This window comes from Protobothrops mucrosquamatus, unplaced genomic scaffold (assembly GCF_001527695.2).
Source record: "Protobothrops mucrosquamatus isolate PMUCROS unplaced genomic scaffold, P.Mucros_1.0 scaffold797, whole genome shotgun sequence".
Lineage (NCBI taxonomy): Eukaryota > Metazoa > Chordata > Lepidosauria > Squamata > Viperidae > Protobothrops > Protobothrops mucrosquamatus.
The window spans coordinates 89,568-108,207 of record NW_015387064.1 but is presented as its reverse complement, the minus strand read 5'-3'; the positions used below and the strand labels follow the sequence as shown (position 1 = coordinate 108,207).

The window sequence follows — 18,640 nt, the reverse complement described above, 5'->3', positions numbered from 1 at the left end:
TTTAATCAATACTGTAACATATGCTAGATGGGGTTGCCTTTATAAATGGCCTGAAACTGCAACTGGCATAAAAGGTTTGGCTAAACTTCTGATACGTCACACCCATTTGGCTAAAATAACACCTATTTTAGAATCACTGCATCCATTGCCAGAAGGCTTCTGGACCAAATTCAGAAAAGTAGTTATTACCTTTAAATCCTTTAATGGTCATTTATAACTGCAGATACATCAGGTAACGCCTTACCAAATTTGAATATTCCTATTTGGTCCGATCATCAAGAGAGGGCTTGTTGCAGGTTACCTCTCCTTGCAAGATACATGGCTTGGCAATAGGTCCTTATTTTATGAATTCTCTCTCCCAAGAGATATTGATGGCTCCTACTCTAGTGGTGTTTTGAAAACAAGACAAAGTATAATTGTTCCAGTGGGCACTTGGCCCTTTGATTAGATTAACTGAATGGTGCCCATAATGTGTTAAGAGTTTCATTGTTTATTTTTTTTAATTACCTGGAGTTGAGTTTTATAAATATTTTTGCTTCTGGCCATGTTTTACTCTAACCAAAGTCCATTTGGATGTCCGTGTCTGTAAAACAACATTTAAAGCCATACATATTTCACAAATAAATAAATAAACCAGTCACTTTTTTGTTTATATGTAGGATCTTTGTCTTCTCATCTTTTATGGGGGATGGATGCTTTATATTCAGGGTTAACACCCTTTCTAATAATATGGCCAACAGGTTAACAAAAGGCAAGAAGTTTTCTGCCTAATTCAAACTTTTCCCATCCCCCATCGTGTATTCTGAAAAGTCCAACACAACTGCAGAAAAAGGGATGACAACCTTGCAGGCAAAATAGGCCATTTCTCGGTCAAACAGTTGTGTGCAATTTAAAGGACCGCTGGAATTGGGCTCCCAGTAATAATTTAAGTAATATTTAGGTAATAATTTAAGCGACCTAGCCTTCCCCAAAAGCGGTCTTCCAGATGTTAGAATCTGGCTAGGAATTTGTATTTCGACACATCGGGCGACCCCGATTGAAAAAGGAATGTAGTAAGCTGCCTTTTGCTCTTTTGTTACAACGTATTGGGTCGTCTTGTGCGCGTTTTAAAGTTTGCCTAACTTTTCGTTATCAAAGAAACAACCGAGTTTTAATGAACGTGCATTGCATTCTTTTCTAATACTTTCCGATCCCTCTGGCAAAAAATAGCTGCTTTGACCACCGAACGTCTTAAATGTTGCTTTACAGACGCTTTCGCCCCCAAAAGGAAGGAAAAAAAATCGCATCTCGGAAGTTTCGTTTCCCAGCAATCTGACCGTCGCTCTCGTACCGCGCCTGTTGTATTTTCTCTTTAATCAGGGAGGATTGAGGAGAGCTGTCCTCGTGGAAAACTGCCACTGCGCAGGCGCAGCGTTGATTTTAAGAAGGGGGGCCGCGAGGGGGGTTGCACGGGGTCCTGTTCGTTGGCGTCGTCCGCCTCTTTCTCCAGCTTAAACGCCCCGCCTCAGATGCCGTTGCCGCCCCTCCTCCTTCTCTTCTTCCAGGCGCGTGTCTGACGGGCCGTCGGAACCGGCTGCAAGGCAGGGCCGGATGGATGGATCCCCGGGTTGCCTGGATCCAGCCCGAGCAGAAAGGCCCCGCCAATGCGCTCTGGATGCAGATCTGGGAGACCTCGCAGGGCCGGATCGGCGGCGCCGGCTCTTCGACGTCCTCGCCGTCCTCCTCGTCTTCGCCTGCCTTCCCGCCGACGGCCGCCACCCGCTATTCCTTTTGCCGGTTTAGCCCGGCGGCAGCGGCGGCGCCTCCTCCACCGCCCTGCTCCGAGGCCGCTGCCGTTGCTGCTGCTGGCGGACCTCTGTCGTCTCCTCAGCTGATCTCCAAGCCGGCTTCCCTGCGCCTTCTGCCTGCCCAGAGCGCGGAAAGACGAGCGCCGCGCCTGCTGCTCCTACAGAAGGCCCCGTCCGCGTCCTCCTCCTCCTCGGCCGAGTCTGGCGCTGACAGCCCCGGGGGTGGCTCTTCTTCGTCGCCCTCCTGCGTCCGGCCCGGACTTGGGCCGCCACCGCCGGCCTCGGGTAAAATCTTGGCAAGCGCCGCTGAAGCGAATTCAGTGAAGCGAGAAGAGCTGGAGGAGGAGGAAGGAGGGCAGGCCCCGTGGGCCTCCGGCGTGGCCGTCACCGCCCCTTCTCCCCATCACCATTACTACCACCACCATCACCACCTCGACCATCAGTACCACCCGGGGCGCAGGAAACGAGAGAACAAGGCCAGCACGTATGGGATGAACTATCTGCTCTCGGGCGGCTGTGTCGGGACCGTCCGCAGGGGGACCGCCCCAGGTGGCGAAAATGGCCCGTGCTCTCCCACGCAGGCCGGCTGCTCCCTTGCTCTAGGCACGCCTTGGAAAAATAGGCAATACAGCTCAGGTATACAAGGGTGAGTATCGGGGTTTTCTAACCCGCGCACGTTGCCCTGCCTTCTATCGGTACTGTGGTTTTCCGAATTGAGGCGAACGGTCAGATGTGGTCGAGGAAGTAGGGGAATGGACTTCCTTCTTTCTGCCAGCAAGAAGACTCAGTTTGCATTGGAATGATGGGGTTGTGATGGAGAGAAAGCTAACTTTTCCTCTCTGGGTTGTTCTTATAGATCAGTGGTGGCGAACCTATGGCACGGGTGCCAGAGGCGGCACTCGGAGCCCTCTCTGTGGGCACGTGCGCTGTCCCCCCAGTCCTAGGCCTTCAGCTGGGTTTTATAAAACCTTTTCGCTTTAGGCCTCCACCGCCAGTGTACAAAAAAAAAAGGTTCAATCAGTCAATTTCAACTTCTGCGGGAAAAAAAAAAGATCTTGCAAAGTTGGAATTGATTGATTGAACTTTTTAGTCCCACCCAGTCTGCTGTTACCACCGCAGCCACGCCCACCCAATGGGCCACACCCACCTGGCACCCGACAATGCATAAGTGGGTTTTGGGTTGCAGTTTGGGCACTCGGTCTCTAAAAGATTCGCCATCACTGTTATAGATAGTATTTAAATGCTGTTTGTCCTGTGGGGAAATACTAGTTCCAATAAGAGTTGGGGAAATACTTTTGGGGGGATAATTTGAGTAGTTGATGAAGCCTGGAAGCGGTTGGCTCCGTCCTCTATACTACTCAATTCAAGATTCTGTTCAGAATGCATATTAATTTTTATAAGCATAAAGGTAGTCTTTGACTTACAACTGTAATGGAGTCTGTCCATCACCGTCATAACTTGTGATGGTTGTAAATTCAGGGTATCATGTGACTGACCCTGTTTTGCATCAGTTGCCACCTTATATTTTGCCAAAAATTGGATGTGAACTTCAGTTTTTGGCAAAAATGTGAATTGTAATCACGTGACAGTAAGATGGCTGTAAACTGCTGATGAGCACTTGAACTGTGGTCATGTGACCATGGAAAAGGGAGTAGCTATTGGAACTTTGGAATTGGGTCATAAGTACTTTTTGTGAGGACTACCTGTACTTAATATGATGTCTAAAATAGTTAAAGTTAGTGGTGGCATAAAACAGAAACAAGGTATTATAACCTGCTTTCCCTGAAATGTATAGTCAGGAATAATGTTTTACATGTAGTTTTAAGTGTAATTAAAAGTGTAAGTGTATTTTAAGTGTAATTCCTGAGACACTTTTTGAATACCTAACTAGCCACATGGGCTTTTGAAAATTCTAATTTGTATTGGAAAGTTCAGTATGTGTAAAAAGTAAAATATACAATGTCCTCATTGGAGTGTGATCTAAAGCAAACTTCTATTATACTTGGGTGACATAGAAATTTAAGTTGTTGTGATTGGTCACACTGTCAACCAGATAGATAGACTAGATTTGACATTTGAGTCCTTCCCAAGAACTTGGGATATTCAGAAGTTATTGTTTGATGGTAAGGTATTATCCAGAATGTAAGCTATTCTAGATAAAGCTGCCTTTGTAATTAACTAGATGTCAATGCCGATTGTGTTCAAGTAGTGCTCCAGATGATTTCAGATTGCATCCAAGGGTGCCTATTACTCTTGCTATTATTAAAAACAAAATATAAACAACTCATGCTAGGTCTGTAAGCATAGCTACAAAACTCCTATTTATTGGTTATTTAATAAATTCATATGGTAGCATAGCTTGGATTCTGTGTGGCATACATCAGTTTAAAATGTTTTAATTCAAGAAAGGAAAAATCGAGGCTCAATTAAAATTCCAGCTGTAGGTGGGATCTTCTGTTACCCTGTGCCCAATATGCTGGGAAACCAAGTTTTTACTATCTTTTCAGAAGCCAACAAGATTGGGATTAAATATATGCTGGAGGAAGGAAGAGATAGGTGTTGCACTGGAAAAGGCACACCTCTTTTGTGGTATTAGGTGCTATTGTTTCAGTGAAGGAATTGGAAGTGAGCCCTTCCTATGAGAACATGTGGGACAGTAGAAAATAATCTGAGAAAGATGGTCCTGCAGGTACAGGTACCCTAGTCCCCTGTATTACATAGGGCATTATGTGTGATTATCGGTAACTTTCATTGGACTCAGAAGCCTAGTGGGAGCTAGAGCAGTTCATGAAGTAGTTAAGTGGATGTACGGAGGTATGCCCATGAGGACCTGGGCTGCTTTATTGTGAAATAATTTTAGCTTCTGGATGGTTTACAAGGATAACTCCATGTTCAGTGAATTGCATTGTCTAATTTGGTAGCAATAAAGCATGACTGATCACAAACAGGATTTGCCAAATCAGGAATGGTACAATTGGTACACAAAACAAAGTTGTATGAAAGCCCTCCTGGCCACAGCTGCCATCTGCTCAAGCAAGAACTATGAATCCAGAAGAGCCCCCAAATTACATGCAGTTCTAAGTGGGGAAGTATAAATCCCCTTCCTGGGACCAAATACATAAAAATCTCAACTAGAATTAGGGGTTCCAACCACAGGTTTTATTAGGGTTGAGCTGAAGCCTGTTCTCCATTCAGTCATCTATAACATCCAGGCATTGGGCCAAAACCTTGACAAACACTTGGTCAGCTAAGAGCAGAGTTACACAATTGAGTATCAATATAATGAGAAATGGGACAAAGTGGAGCCATGAGGCACTCATAAACAGGAGACTTGTTTTATGTCTAGATTATTTACCTCCAACATCAACCTGCTGATGTTTCAAAGACCTAGCTCTTTGCGCAAGCCTTTGGCAATGATGACTGGAGTCCCCTTGAATTATGTTGGTTTGTTTCTTTTTCATTATGTAAGTTTCTTATCGTTGCCATCTTTTATTTTGTTTCTTACTGTATTTTTTTTCTTATTTTTGATACTTCGAGCTGTCCAAAGTTGTTGGGAGATGGCAGGGATACACATTTAATAAATAATTTAGATCAGCCCTAGAGGAAAGAGTACAGACAGTCCTTGGTTAACAATGGTAATTGGAACCAGGAACTCCATTGCTAAGCAATTTGGTTGTAAAGTGCAACATCACATGACTTTCCCACTTATGATAACAGTTCTGGCAGTTGCAATTATTAAACAAATTCTGCATTATCATTAAGTGTGATGTAACATGTCCATTTGTAACCTCCTAATGGCTTCACTATTGATGCTGCTTGTCAGAAGCTGGCAACGAAATCATAGATGGCAGTCTGTGACTGTGGGACACTACGACCATCACAATTGTGACCAATTGCCAAGCACCCAGATTGTGGTCATGTGATTCTGGGGAAGCAATAACCATCACTTCAAGGACCAGATACAAGTCTCCTATTCAGTGTCATCATAACTTTGAATAATTATTAATGAACAACTACCTGTAAATATCACATTTGATAAGAATACCACATTCAATATTATTTCAGACAAATTCATAATAAATTACTTTCTTATACTTCTTAATTTCAATGTAACATGTTTCTCTCTCGGATTGATTTTAATATGCTTAAAACAATTTGCCACGATTTCCAGTCATCCCTCTAAGAATGCTACCAGTTCTACTGTTGTTACTTGTAAAGTCACTTATTTAATTCTGTTTCAAATAACATTATTTCCCCCCAAAAAAAGTTTTGTCACAGTCCGTACAGACGGAATCCACCAGACTGAGAGTGCTTGTGACTTTTCTATAACAAGCAACTATGAAATATAAAATAAGAACGGTGATGTTTTCATATGTTTATCTCTTCCCCTTTCTGTTTCTGCTCTTTATTTTACTAGAATCTATTGTTAGATTGTGTAAGATTTTTGGTATCTCTTCTACCAAATGCAAGGAGGCAGACGCTTTTGTACAAAATTTTGTGGGCTTCTTGTATTTAATAGTATTAAATATTTTAATTTAAAAAAAATATGTTGTAATTAAATCATAAAAATAAACATGCAGTATTTGAAAATTATCTTTAAAAAACAAGCCAGATAATAGACAACAAATACAATAAAATAGTAGAAGACCATTTGAGAAAATATTAACCTTAACAAATTGCTCATTTAACTTTGTGGAATTATTAACTTTCTGTATATTGCTTTTATTATATAGTTTCAAAATTGTTTCTTTTTTTAACAAGTATTTCTTGATCACATTAATTTTTAATGGTTAGGTATTATATGACACTTTCAAAGTAATTTATTTCGAATGAAGGCAAATATATGTGACCCAGAATAATGTTGCAGGATCCAATCTGGGTCGGTCACTGGGACCAGAGATTTAGTCTTCTGAGCTTTCAGACTCGTGCTGGAGTCCATCCTCAGGGAACTTCTCGCTAGCAAAATGTGTGCTTTGGTTCTGTTCTATGTATGGTTATGTGGGGCTTTTTATAATAATAATAAAGTTGGAAGGAACCTTGGAGGTCATCTAGTCCAACCCCCTGCTCAGGCAGGAAACCCTATACCATTTCGGACATTTTAGTTGTTGATGGGTTATTGATGGCTGGCTTTTAAACATTGGCTGTTGTTTTCTTGTGCTGCCAAGCCCTCCCCTCCTAAATACTTGATAAAAAAGCACTCCTGTTGACTGACAAAGGCCCATTTCCCAGGCTTCAATTATTTCCCTGGCTGATTTTGTACTTGCTCATCCAACAAACTTAGTAGCTGCAAAATTGAATGTATGTCCTTCTTCATTGCAGTGTGAAGCTACCAATGAGTTCAGTTCTCCTTTATGACCAATCGCTTGTGTTCTTGTAATCTAGTGATTAGCTTCCTCCCCATCTGTCCTACATAAGTCACAAGGGCAATCCATGCAGAGGATCTGGTAGATTACATTAGAAATATCTCCCACCTCCAAGCGATTTTTGCAATGCATGATTTGATCTTGGCAATGCATGATTTATTTGCTAAATTTATTTGCTGCCCATACCATTTTAAAGTGACCGGGTGGCTTACAGCATTAAAAGCATTAAAATCATAAAAGATAAATATTTCTAAGAGAATAAAAATGGAAATTACAATCAAAAATAGAATTATAGTTAAAAAATCGAGAAGGAGGGATCGGGATGCGCAGGAGGGTGATTGCGTCTTAATTCATCAACCGCCTCCAGTGTGATGCTCCCCAGTTGGAGCCACAAGCCATATAGCAGAGCCAGGTCTTCAGGCCCTTAGGGAAGATCAAGGATTGAAGTTGATCTCACCCCAGGGGGTAAGATGTTCCAAAGGGCAGCAGCCATGGCAGCAGTTCTTTGACTGACGGGGGCCCAGAGCATCATTATAAGCACTAAAAGCTAAACAGCCATAACATATGGCAAAGTTCTTCAGCTTATTTTTTTTTATAGCACTGTTGTGTGTGTTTGCCGAAAGTGAAGGGAAAAAAAATGAGATGGAAAAGATTTTTGATTTTACCTATAAGTGGGTAAAATCATTGTTTTATTTTTAGATTTGGATTATGCTTGACCAGATATGTTTTATTTTCTCCTGTTACTTAGAAATTGTAAATATCCTAGTGATAATTATCTCAAAATTATTGCTGTTGATACTACTGCATGCAATGCACTTATAAGAGCCAATGTGACGTCGTTTAAGATGCTTGACTATGCAAAGTTAACCAGTTTTTAGTCCTCCCCTGGGCACAGATGTTGGCTGAGTGTCTGGGCCAGTCACTATCTCTTAGCCCTAGACCCCAACACTGGGGGTGAAAGACAGATACCACTTTTCCCTAATAAATTATGTGGACTATTTTTAAATAGCTTATTGCTAACAAGTTAGTAAAAGAGCTAAATGAGAAGTTTTCAAGGTTGAATTGTATTTTCACTTTCAGCTAATTTAATTTTCCCTAGGCCCAGAACAGAATAGTTGACAGTTGGACAGTGTATTAGTTTAATAAATTATTATTAAATACTTTGACTTATAGTTATTATAAAGCTTGCAGTCAATTAAGTATACATTTTTCCAGAATTGAATCGCTAACTTAAAATGCTAAACCTAAGCCTTAAGATAAGCCAGTACTTGTTTGTCTGCTTATAAACTTCCAAGGCTTTCCAGCTATAATCCAAATCTGAATGTGATATTCCAAGTTTATATTTAATTTTCTGAAGCAGCTGTCTCATATTTTATCCAAGCCCTAAATTCCTATTGATTTTCAATGGAAACTGCTGTTGAGTATTAACAGTCAAATTTACAAGCAAAATATATTGTTAGTTTAATATAGAGCTACCTTTCCAAACTATATTCTTGGTGCATCATGCTGAGATATTTAGTTGAAGAAAGGTTCAGTAATGCCTGTAAGATTGTGATAAGATGGGCGGTCAATACATTTTTACAAATAATAAAACTTAATCTATCAAGCTGTTTTTTTACTTATCATAATTTAGCAGTGTATTTATATTGTATTCAATTTGTATATTTTACCATCTACACGCAGAGTGGTTTTTTTTGGAAAGTTTTTATATAAAAGGTATAACCATCATACTTTTTTCATAAATGCTTTATTTGATGGATATTATATTTTATATTCTAGCTTTTTTTATACGCATACAAACTGGGTATGAGGAATAGGACAGTATTCTGGAAGAAGTTGATTGAGTGAGAATTTTCTTGGTTGCTGACGATGGACTTCTCCAAAAATCATTTTACTTCCACTGTTTCATAGTGGAAGCCCTCTCCCACCATGCTTGATGTAGAGCAGTGTTTCTCAACCTTGACAATTTTAAGGCATGTGGACTTCAACTCCCAGAATTCCACAGCCAGCAATGCTGGCTGTGGAATTCTGGGAGTTGAAGTCCACATGCCTTAAAATTGTCAAGGTTGAGAAACACTGATGTAGAGATACATAAATGGGTAAACAGCTCTAAGAGAATCTTAATGATGCTAGTACAGATAGTCCTTGACTTACAACAGTTCATTTAGTGACTATTCAGTTACAATAGCCCTGAAGAAAGTGACTTATGACTGTTTTTCATACTTACGACTGTTGCAATATCCCTATGGACATGTGATCAAAATTCAGATGTTTGGCAGCTGACTCATATTTCTTACAATTGCAGTGTCCCAGGATCATGTGATCACCTTTTGAGACTTTGACGAAATCAATGGAGAGCCAGATTTACTTAATAGCCGCATTACTAACTTAACAGCTGCAGCAATTCTCTTAACAACTGTGACAAGAAAGGTTGTAAAATGGAGCAAAATTCATTTAACCACTGTCTCACTTAGTAGCAGAAATTTTGGACTCAATTTTGGTCATAAGTCAAGCTCAACCTGTATGGACTTTGGAATTTAGTGGAAATAAGCTTCATTTGGATTCTGGCTACTATGCAAGCCTTAAGAAACAAGGGAAGGGCCAAATTAGTTTTCATATTCAGCATAAATGCTTAAGAACTAGAAAGTAGGGATAGTTTGGTTAAGCTCTAGCAGTTGCTTGTGCGAGCTTAAAGTCTATTATTCTTTTCCAAGAAGAGAATTTGAAGTTGTTCTAAGCAATGATGGCAAACCTCTTACTTTTGTTCATAAAGAGCCATCTATTTCCATTTCCAGAAGCTTACCTAATAAGTCCCATTCATTCTTATCACCTTATTTATAGGTAGACAGGTGAGCAGAGAAAGGAAAAGGTTACAATTTCATGTTCAAATTGCAGCCTCAGAAGCCCTGAGCGGTATCGAAGATCACTTATTCCTGAGACCCATTCCTAGGTTCAGGATATTTTTCCTGCATTCTGCATCTCCACATTAGAAACTGTTTGACATTATTTTTTTTTGTCCAATGATGCTTAATAAATTAGGTACTTACCCTCAAGCAAGGGCAAAATAATAGCTTGTGTCTACGGAGGTTCCTAAAGGGCAACACAGAGTAACCAAGGGGGAGTAGGTAGAATCAGCCAAGATAAAGGCTCCATTAATAGCAAAAACCACAAATGACTATAGAATGGGTAATTATATTTAGCATCAAAATCCTGAAGACAGTACTGAAAGTGGTTCTGAAAGAAAAGTGCTTATAGTCCCCAGTGCATGGAAATTCCATTAGGAATCCTCTTGGAGAAAAAAATGTAGCAATTTCAGTTATCATCAGAATATCAGGCTATGTGTATGTGATCTCCCAGAAGAGCTGGTGTCGTGGTTCCGACTAATGAAACACTTCAAAGAACTTTCAGGCATTGTTTACCCTAAAAGCCTTTATTAACAGTGTAACAGATTGACGGCACTTCATGGATGGATGCCAGAATCTGAATTTCTCTTGCTTGCGTCTAACTTTTCTTGCTAAACCCCTCCCTTATTTTGCAATCATAAGTCACATCTTCCAATTAGCCCGGAGGGCAAAGATTCACTTCCTTCCTTTTCCCGGGCTTTCCTTATAAATCTCCTCCCTTTCTCTGTCATCTGAATTAACTCTAAAAATACCAGACAGTTCTGTATATTTTGTTAAAGCAATAATATCCTATATTAACAGTGTTGACAGCTGGTAGAAAGGACATCAATAAATAGACCAGGAAAGCATTCATTAGAACATATGTAACCCAGGGTTGAACAGCGGAGTCACTGATGCTTTGAACCTGGTTGTTTGCTTGCATACAAATAATAGCCATCATCATCGATGTGAATGATGGTGAAATAAATAAAATAAAATAAAGTAAATATTACATGTCTCCAAGAACGTCTCATGACAAATTGCATAGCTCAAATGTCTTCATTGTGGGTTTTTTTCACACTGCTAAGAACAGTAGATATTGGAAAGCTATCCTTAACTTTGGGTCTTAGAATAATCTTATTAGGCATTTAAACTTTAGGATGAAGATACTGAAATCAACAGTGAAAGCCATCCTATTTCCTAGATTCATAGGTTTGTTAGAGACTTATTTAAAGATTTCAGTCAGAATCTCCCACTAGTGGTTTCATAGATTTCATACGAGAGCGCTCTGTTTCAGTTCAGAATACAGGTTAACTTAGGACCACAATTGAGACCAGAATTTCCCTTGCTAAGCAAGGTGGTTAAGTGAGTCACTCCTAATTTTATGGCCTTTTTTGCCATGGTTATTAAACAAATTTATGCAGTTGTTGAGTGAACCATGTGGTCGTTAAGCAAATCTGGCTTCCACCATTGACTTTTGCTTGTCAGACCCTCCCCATCTGGGAAGGTCTCAAATGATGATCGTATCACTCAGGGACACTGCAGTTGTCATAAATATATGCTGTTTGCCAAGTGCCCAAGGTTTGATCACATGACTGTGGGAATGCTATGACCGTCGTAAATGTGAGGAATGGTTGTAAGTCACTTTTTTTCTGTGCTGCGTAAATTTGAATGGTCGTTAAATGAATGGTTGTAAGTTGAAGATTACCTGTGCTCATTTTCAAGCTGGCACAATCCCCCAATATATTTAACAAAGCAGTGGCAGCTCTTATGTAGCATTTAAGAACGCAGAGGTCCATCTTTATATGTTGAATGCACTTTGAAGCCAGGAAAAGGCTAGTATGTAGAATGTTAGCACATATGAAATTGGCAAGGTTACAGAGCAAGATGACTGTAGTGATTTAGTCTTGCATTTCAGAATCAGATTACCAGCTGAACACAGTTGCATATAACATTGCCAAGCAAGGTAATTCAATCCCTGCATTAGTACAGGGCTTTTCAACCTTTTCACCCATTGTACCACTTTTAGGATATGGCAGTATCCGAGTACCACCAGTCGCTTAGCAAGGTGTCAAAAGCTTGATGACCAAAAAAAAAAAAAAAAGGAAAAAAGTGATAAAGTACAGGTAGTCCTCGACTTACAACAGTTCGCTTAGTGACTGTTCGAAGTTACAATGGCACTGAAAAAAGTGCCCCCCAAGCCACAGCCGAGGAAGACACCTTCCCGGCCACCTGGCGGCGCTCTTCCTCCTGTCTGAGGTTTTCATTGTTGTGAGCATTTCTGTTGAGGATTGGCAGTGGGGGTGGGGTGGGGGGTGTTTGGTTTTTATTCCCCCTGTCTGCTGGGTGGTTGCAGCAGGTTTTGGTCACTTCACATGACCCTGGGACACTGCGACCGTCATAAATATGAATCAGTTGCCAAGCATCTGAATGTAAATCACAAGACCCTGGAGAGGCTGCAACATTCCAGCTGATCGGCGCTTCTTCTGGGCTCAGCAGAAGCACCAGGATCAGCGCTGAGCTCCAGCTGGAGCCTGGCGCTTCCGCTGAGCCCTGACAGCCCTGCAGCTGCAGCCATCTCTCGCTCAGGCTTGTGCAGTGCTGCCACCAGTTCAGCTTTTTCCCCTCCCCCGCTACCACTTTTCTAGGATGGTCGTGTACCACCTGCCAGGTGCCAATGTACCACAGGTGGTACCCGTACCACTGGTTGAAAAGCCCTGCCCTAATAGTACCATAGTTGAAAGGACATGCTTTATACAGCATTTTTCAAAGCACCATTCAAATTAAGCTGTTCAGGGACTAGAAAATTCTAGTCAAATCATTCTAGACCAGGAGGCCATGTTCCTTTCTTTTAAAGGAGACCAGACAGGAAACTGCAGTAATTCCTGAAATGTTCAGACATCCTTTCTCAAGTTCTGGTGTTGCACTGAAGCTCAAAGTAACAAAAATTAACAAAGCGAGCCTGAAACCTTCAGGTTCAACAATGGAGACCAATGTAAGGCCATATTTTTTTGGGATGGTTTGGTACATATTTGAATGATGATGCAAAAGTCAGAAATCTTTGGTACTGACAATAGAGATCCCTGAATTATTGCATTTTCTATAGAGAGAGTTGAAGAAAGGGCTAGCAACTATCAGGCTGTAGCTGTAGGCAGCTGCTTTAGAATCTAGTTGTCTGGTATCAACAGATAGCATCTTCTTCAGACAACCTTCATGTGAATTGCTTAGACATGCATGTCAGTCACCCTCAGTGATCCACCATTTTTACTAGACTGTACTCATCATTGGTACAGTACTCAAGTTTTTAATTTCCTCCTCAAACCATTAGACAAAATCCCACTAGCTTTCTTAAGTCTGCTCTTTTGTAGCCCTAATCTCATCTTGGAGAGATAAGAGATGGATTGCTTTCAGTTGGTGGGACGTTCCACAAGGACAGGTCTTCCAGTCTTTATCCCTGCTTCATACCTCAAATGAAATTCCTAATTTCATTGAACACGAGAGATTATGTTTTCCAGCTTCTTGATTCAAAGGAGATGAGCTCAGGCTTGGAGGATCTAACAAACAATGTACGGTAGAGATATGAAAAGCTGATAACCTCTCCTGCAAACAGAATATCAGTAGTCATTTAACTTTCCTCTCCACAATTAACAGAGTGAGTGAGAAAATGTCCTTTCAGCTAACGAGATATTGCTCCCTTCCTGTGCCACAGCTTCCCAAGGAGCAGACTTAATGTAGAAGAACAATTAATAGAAATTAGTTGGGACCGTCATCTATTTTCAAAAGCAATTTTAAAATAGATGGTTCATCTCAGATCCAGATTTTAAATGGATTGATCACAAAGAATGTTATAAATTGTTCTAACTTGGAAATACTGTTAAATTAAGTATATCCTTTTTTCTGTTTGTTCAATTTTTGATGAACAAGGACAATAGTTAAACTTACTGTGAAGTATCTTACTGTTCACAGAAAGATGCACATATTTAGGAGGAGAAGTAGATTAAGAGATTATCCAGGCAGCAATATATGAATGACTTTACTATGATGATTGTTATATGTTGCTCCCATGTATTTTATCATTTACAAGTGGAATACATAGAATAACAGAGTTGGAAGGGACCTTGGAGGTCTTTTAGTCCAATTCCCTGTTCAAGCAGGAGACCCTACCTATACCATTTCTAGTGGCTGTCCAATCTCTTCTTAAAAGTCTTCAGATGGGGCATCCACAACTCTTGAAAGCAAAGCATTCCACTGGTTAATTGTTCTCGCCGTTAGGAAAAATTTTCCTTAGTTCTAGGTTGCTTCTCTCCATCCATTGTTTCTTATCTTGCCTTCTAGTGCTTTGGAAAATAGGTTGACCTCCTCATTTATATGGTAGCCCCTCAAATATTGGAACACTATTATGTCTCCCCTAGTCCTTTTTACCAGGCTAGACATACCCAATTCCTTATGTTCTTCATAAGTTTTAGCCTCCACCCCCAATCATCCTTGTTCTTCATGATATAGGAAGAATTGAACCTACTCATTTGAAATCAGTACATTTAACTGAAGGGATGGGATTTCCTCCATGAAACAGGAAGAAGTCTTAAGCCCCATCTCCTAGTTCAGTGGTTCTCAACCTTTTTAATGCCGCGACCCCAACCGGTCGTAAGTCGAGGACTAAACCGGTCATAAGTCGAGGACTAAACCGGTCGTAAGTCGAGGGCTAAACCGGTCGTAAGTCAAGGACTACCCAACCGGTCGTAAGTCGAGGACTTTCCCTGCCCGGGAGCGCCATGCATGCGTGGTTCCGCCCCCTGCGCCGGCCGAGGCATAGCTGGCAAGCGGCAGAGACAGAGTAGGCCGACCACCAGCTGGCCTAGCCCAAGGGAGGTAAGGCACCCGCCGTAAAAGGGGAAAAAATGGCGGACAAAAAAAATGGCGGACAGCCTTGCTTGGCGACCCCCGTGAAATGGGTCGATCGACCCCAAATGGGGTCCCGACCCACAGGTTGAGAACCACTGTCCTAGTTGAATGAGGTAGAATTAATTTTGTGTGTATTGGCTCCCTTTTCTTGTGATTAGAAAGGTATTTCACAGTAAGTCCAACTACTCTTCCACACTTCTAAGGTTTTGCAGGTCCCATGCATAAATTTACTTTTTGTATAGTTTAGTTCAGTGATGGCAAACCTTTTAGAGACCGAGTGCCCAAAAACCGCCCCCACGCCCATCCCTGCTCCGCACTGCCCACTGGGCCACCTACCACCTCCACGGCCCGCCACAGATGACCCAGGCAGCCCAGCTGCGCCATGGCGGCCACACCCTCCACCCATGCCCTGCAGCATCATCTGTGTGCGATGGGGCGCTAGGGCAGAGTCTTGTCCCCACTGCCTGGCTACCATGTCCTTGGCTGCGCTGCTTCACGTGGGCTGCGCCCAGGGGTGACTCTCCTCCAGAGGGGCTGGTGGTGAGGAGGGGGCCGTGGGAGGAGGCAGGGCTGGGGAGACAGTGCATGTGCCCACAGATAGGGCTCCGAGTGCCACCTGTGGCACCCGTGCCGTAGGTTTGCCACCACTGGTTTAGTTTGTGTGTTTATCAAGAAATATAAGGAAAATGAAAGTATTTTCTACACTATATAACATTAGGGAGACCCAGATACTATTCTGTCCTTGACTATAGAAGCTCATTGGGTGACTTTTTACCAGTCATTAATGCTCTTTCAGCCCAATCTATCTCACATATGGTTATTGTAGGGAAAAGAATGGGAGAAGAGACCAATATGTTCAGTGCTTTATGCTCCTGAACAAAAAGGTGGGATATAAATCTAAATAATTATTTAGTAGTAATAACTATGACTATGATGACGCAGATGGATGGATGATTAACATGGACAGATACTTTTCTGCTTATCTACATACATATGTGAAGTGATCTCAAGCATGCTAGAGGTAAGTGAAGAGAAATATTGCTTGTGTGAGACAAAGTATGGAAATCTTAGGCTTGATTTTGATTTAATGTGTCTACTACAAAAGCAAATCTGATTCTTATTCTTTATAATCCTTTTATTGTTCAACTTCTAGAAAAAGATGGAATCCTAGAATAATTATGCAACTGAAATTGAAATATTCTACTTGCAAATCCAGATTAGCATCCACAGTCACCAATAGATTAGCTCATTTGGTTCTCTTTCTGTTGCTATTGATTTTTTTTTTTATTCTTCCCATAGGCTCCATGAAGAAATAATTGACTTTTATGACTTTATGTCCCCATGTCCTGAAGAAGCAGTTATGAGACGAGAAGTTGTGAAAAGAATAGAAACTGTCATCAAAGATCTTTGGCCTACAGCTGACGTAAGCTTAAGTTGGTGCTCTGCACACCATTTTAACTTAATTTTGACCACATACATATTTTAATTTTAGAAATTTTTAGCAATTAATTCACTATAGATGTTTTTCTTTTCCAGGTTCAAATATTTGGGAGTTTTAGTACAGGACTTTATCTGCCAACAAGGTGAGTCTGGACATTTTTCATATGCATTGTTGGCTCTAACATTATGTAATAGTAGCAAAAAGATTCCATGGCACCTTAAAAAGACTTATATTACCACTCCAACCTCACTGGTTATCAAGACGTCAATACAGGAAAAAGAGGGATGTTGAGCACAGTAAAAAAAATACAGAGAAGGAATAATGCAATTATTGCATTTTCATTAACTTAGATTTATGTGTAGTAAGTTATATAAATTGTATTTTAGTGTCTCTTTAAAATTGACATAATTGAAAAGACATCTGGTTTAATTTTAACTGTGTATTGATTCTTCAGGTTTAGCTGCAAACCTGAAAAAATTCTTACATCAACACATTAGAGTACTATATCTCTAGGGATGCTACTAGCATTTTTAATTTATCATCTTTTGTACAATAGTGTGAACATATAGAAACATTAATATTCTCCTTCTACAACTTTCAGTTACAAAAAAACTCTGAACAACTCGGATATGAAAGAACTTCTAAACCAAACTTTAAAAAACCCAAAAATATCAGTATTAGCTGTCAGGGAAGTTTGTTTTATGCTGAAGCTCTATATCATTTTAACTTCTATATTACCCTTTCCCAGCTTTGTGCCTTCCAGATGTATTGGAGTAGGATTCCTAACAACCAAATTGACTGGGAAATAATGAAATTGTAGTCCAATATGACTTGGGACCAGAGAAAGGCTGCTGTATATATTACTCTATTAAAATTTTGATTTTGAACGAATAACTAACATAATTAGATTAAATATTATTAAATCAAGGAGGTAGTGTATATGGACTGTATGAACAACTAGAAAGAGGTATTTTGCAACATGCATAGTGTGAACAAAGATCTGTCTTCAAATTGTTAAAGCATTTGAATTGTCGATCAGCCTGCAGATACAGTTAAGACAGATTTTGAAGCAGCTTGCAAGTTTCACAAAAATCATGGATGCTTTGACAATTCAGAGATATATTTATGTTGTATGTATGTTTCAAACTCTCTCAAATTACGTTATTTGCCTATTCTTCAAAGAATTGTTGTATAATATCTAAATTTCTAATAACTTTAGCTATGTTTTTATATCTACAGTGATATTGATTTAGTGGTTTTTGGAAAATGGGAGAGCCCACCTCTCCAGCAGCTAGAACAAGCCCTAAGGAAACACAATGTGGCCGAGCCACATTCGATTAAAGTACTTGACAAAGCTACAGTAAGTAATTTAAAACAAGTTTTCCTGAACTTTTCCTTATTGAGGGAAAGTTATATTGTCAGACATGTTTATATTTTACAGGTACCCCTCAATTTACGACCATTCAGTGGTGTAGTATGGGGCCCTGTTCCTGGAGTCCCAAGCCTGCCTCCATCCCTTGAGGCATCCCAGGCTCTGCTTAATAACCCACATGTTTGATTAACAACTGTAACAGAGAGAGCAGGAACTGTAGTATTTAAGACAGACAGTCATGTGGGCGCCTTGCTGAATGACTGCCATGACTTATGATAGTAATAGTCAAGCTCTATTATAATTGTATGTCAAGGACTACCTGTACTTTGGGTTCATTGTTTGCTTGTTTATATTGTGTTTTTGTCAAGTTTTCTCAACTGCAATTTAATAATAGGTATTGTTTGTGAAAATGTTCTTCCCAATTGCTGTCAGTTTTCCTGCCTTCCTGACTTCTTGGCATTAGCTCTAAATTAGCTCATATTGTTTGTTTTCAAACCATTTCAACATCTGGCATGACAAAGAATGCCTGAAAAGTTTTATTTTTGTTAATATAATCAGTGCTTTTTTTGTAAAAAAAAAAAAAAAAAGGTGCCAAAACTCACACATGTCATACAACCCGCCTTTACCCTACAAGGTTGCATCCAAAAAAGGTGCCAGAACTCCGTTCTGGGCGTTCTATGACAAAAAAAGCCCTGAATATAATGATTACTTAAATCAATTTAACAATTTTATTTCAATCAATAAAGATTGCATTATGAGCTATTCTTAATACTTGCTGAACAATCATGCGTGTGTCCTGATTAATTTTCATTTTGAAATACATTTCATACACTATTGTTTTTCTATTTTTTATCCTTTTAAACTTGAATTAAAGTCCTGGTAACATCACAGAC

At 40.3% G+C, this 18,640-nt stretch overlaps 1 protein-coding gene across 1 annotated transcript in view; it reads left to right on the top strand.

Moving 5' to 3' along the window:
- The first annotated feature begins 1,594 nt into the window (after positions 1 to 1,594).
- TENT4A (terminal nucleotidyltransferase 4A) overlaps positions 1,595 to 18,640 on the top strand; it is a 30,733-nt gene continuing 13,687 nt past the window's right edge. The window contains exons 1-4 of the mRNA XM_015818817.1: positions 1,595 to 2,433; positions 16,234 to 16,357; positions 16,471 to 16,517; positions 17,615 to 17,735. Coding sequence (XP_015674303.1) covers positions 1,595 to 2,433; positions 16,234 to 16,357; positions 16,471 to 16,517; positions 17,615 to 17,735 — 1,131 coding nt within the window. The remainder of the gene's footprint in view (positions 2,434 to 16,233; positions 16,358 to 16,470; positions 16,518 to 17,614; positions 17,736 to 18,640) is intronic.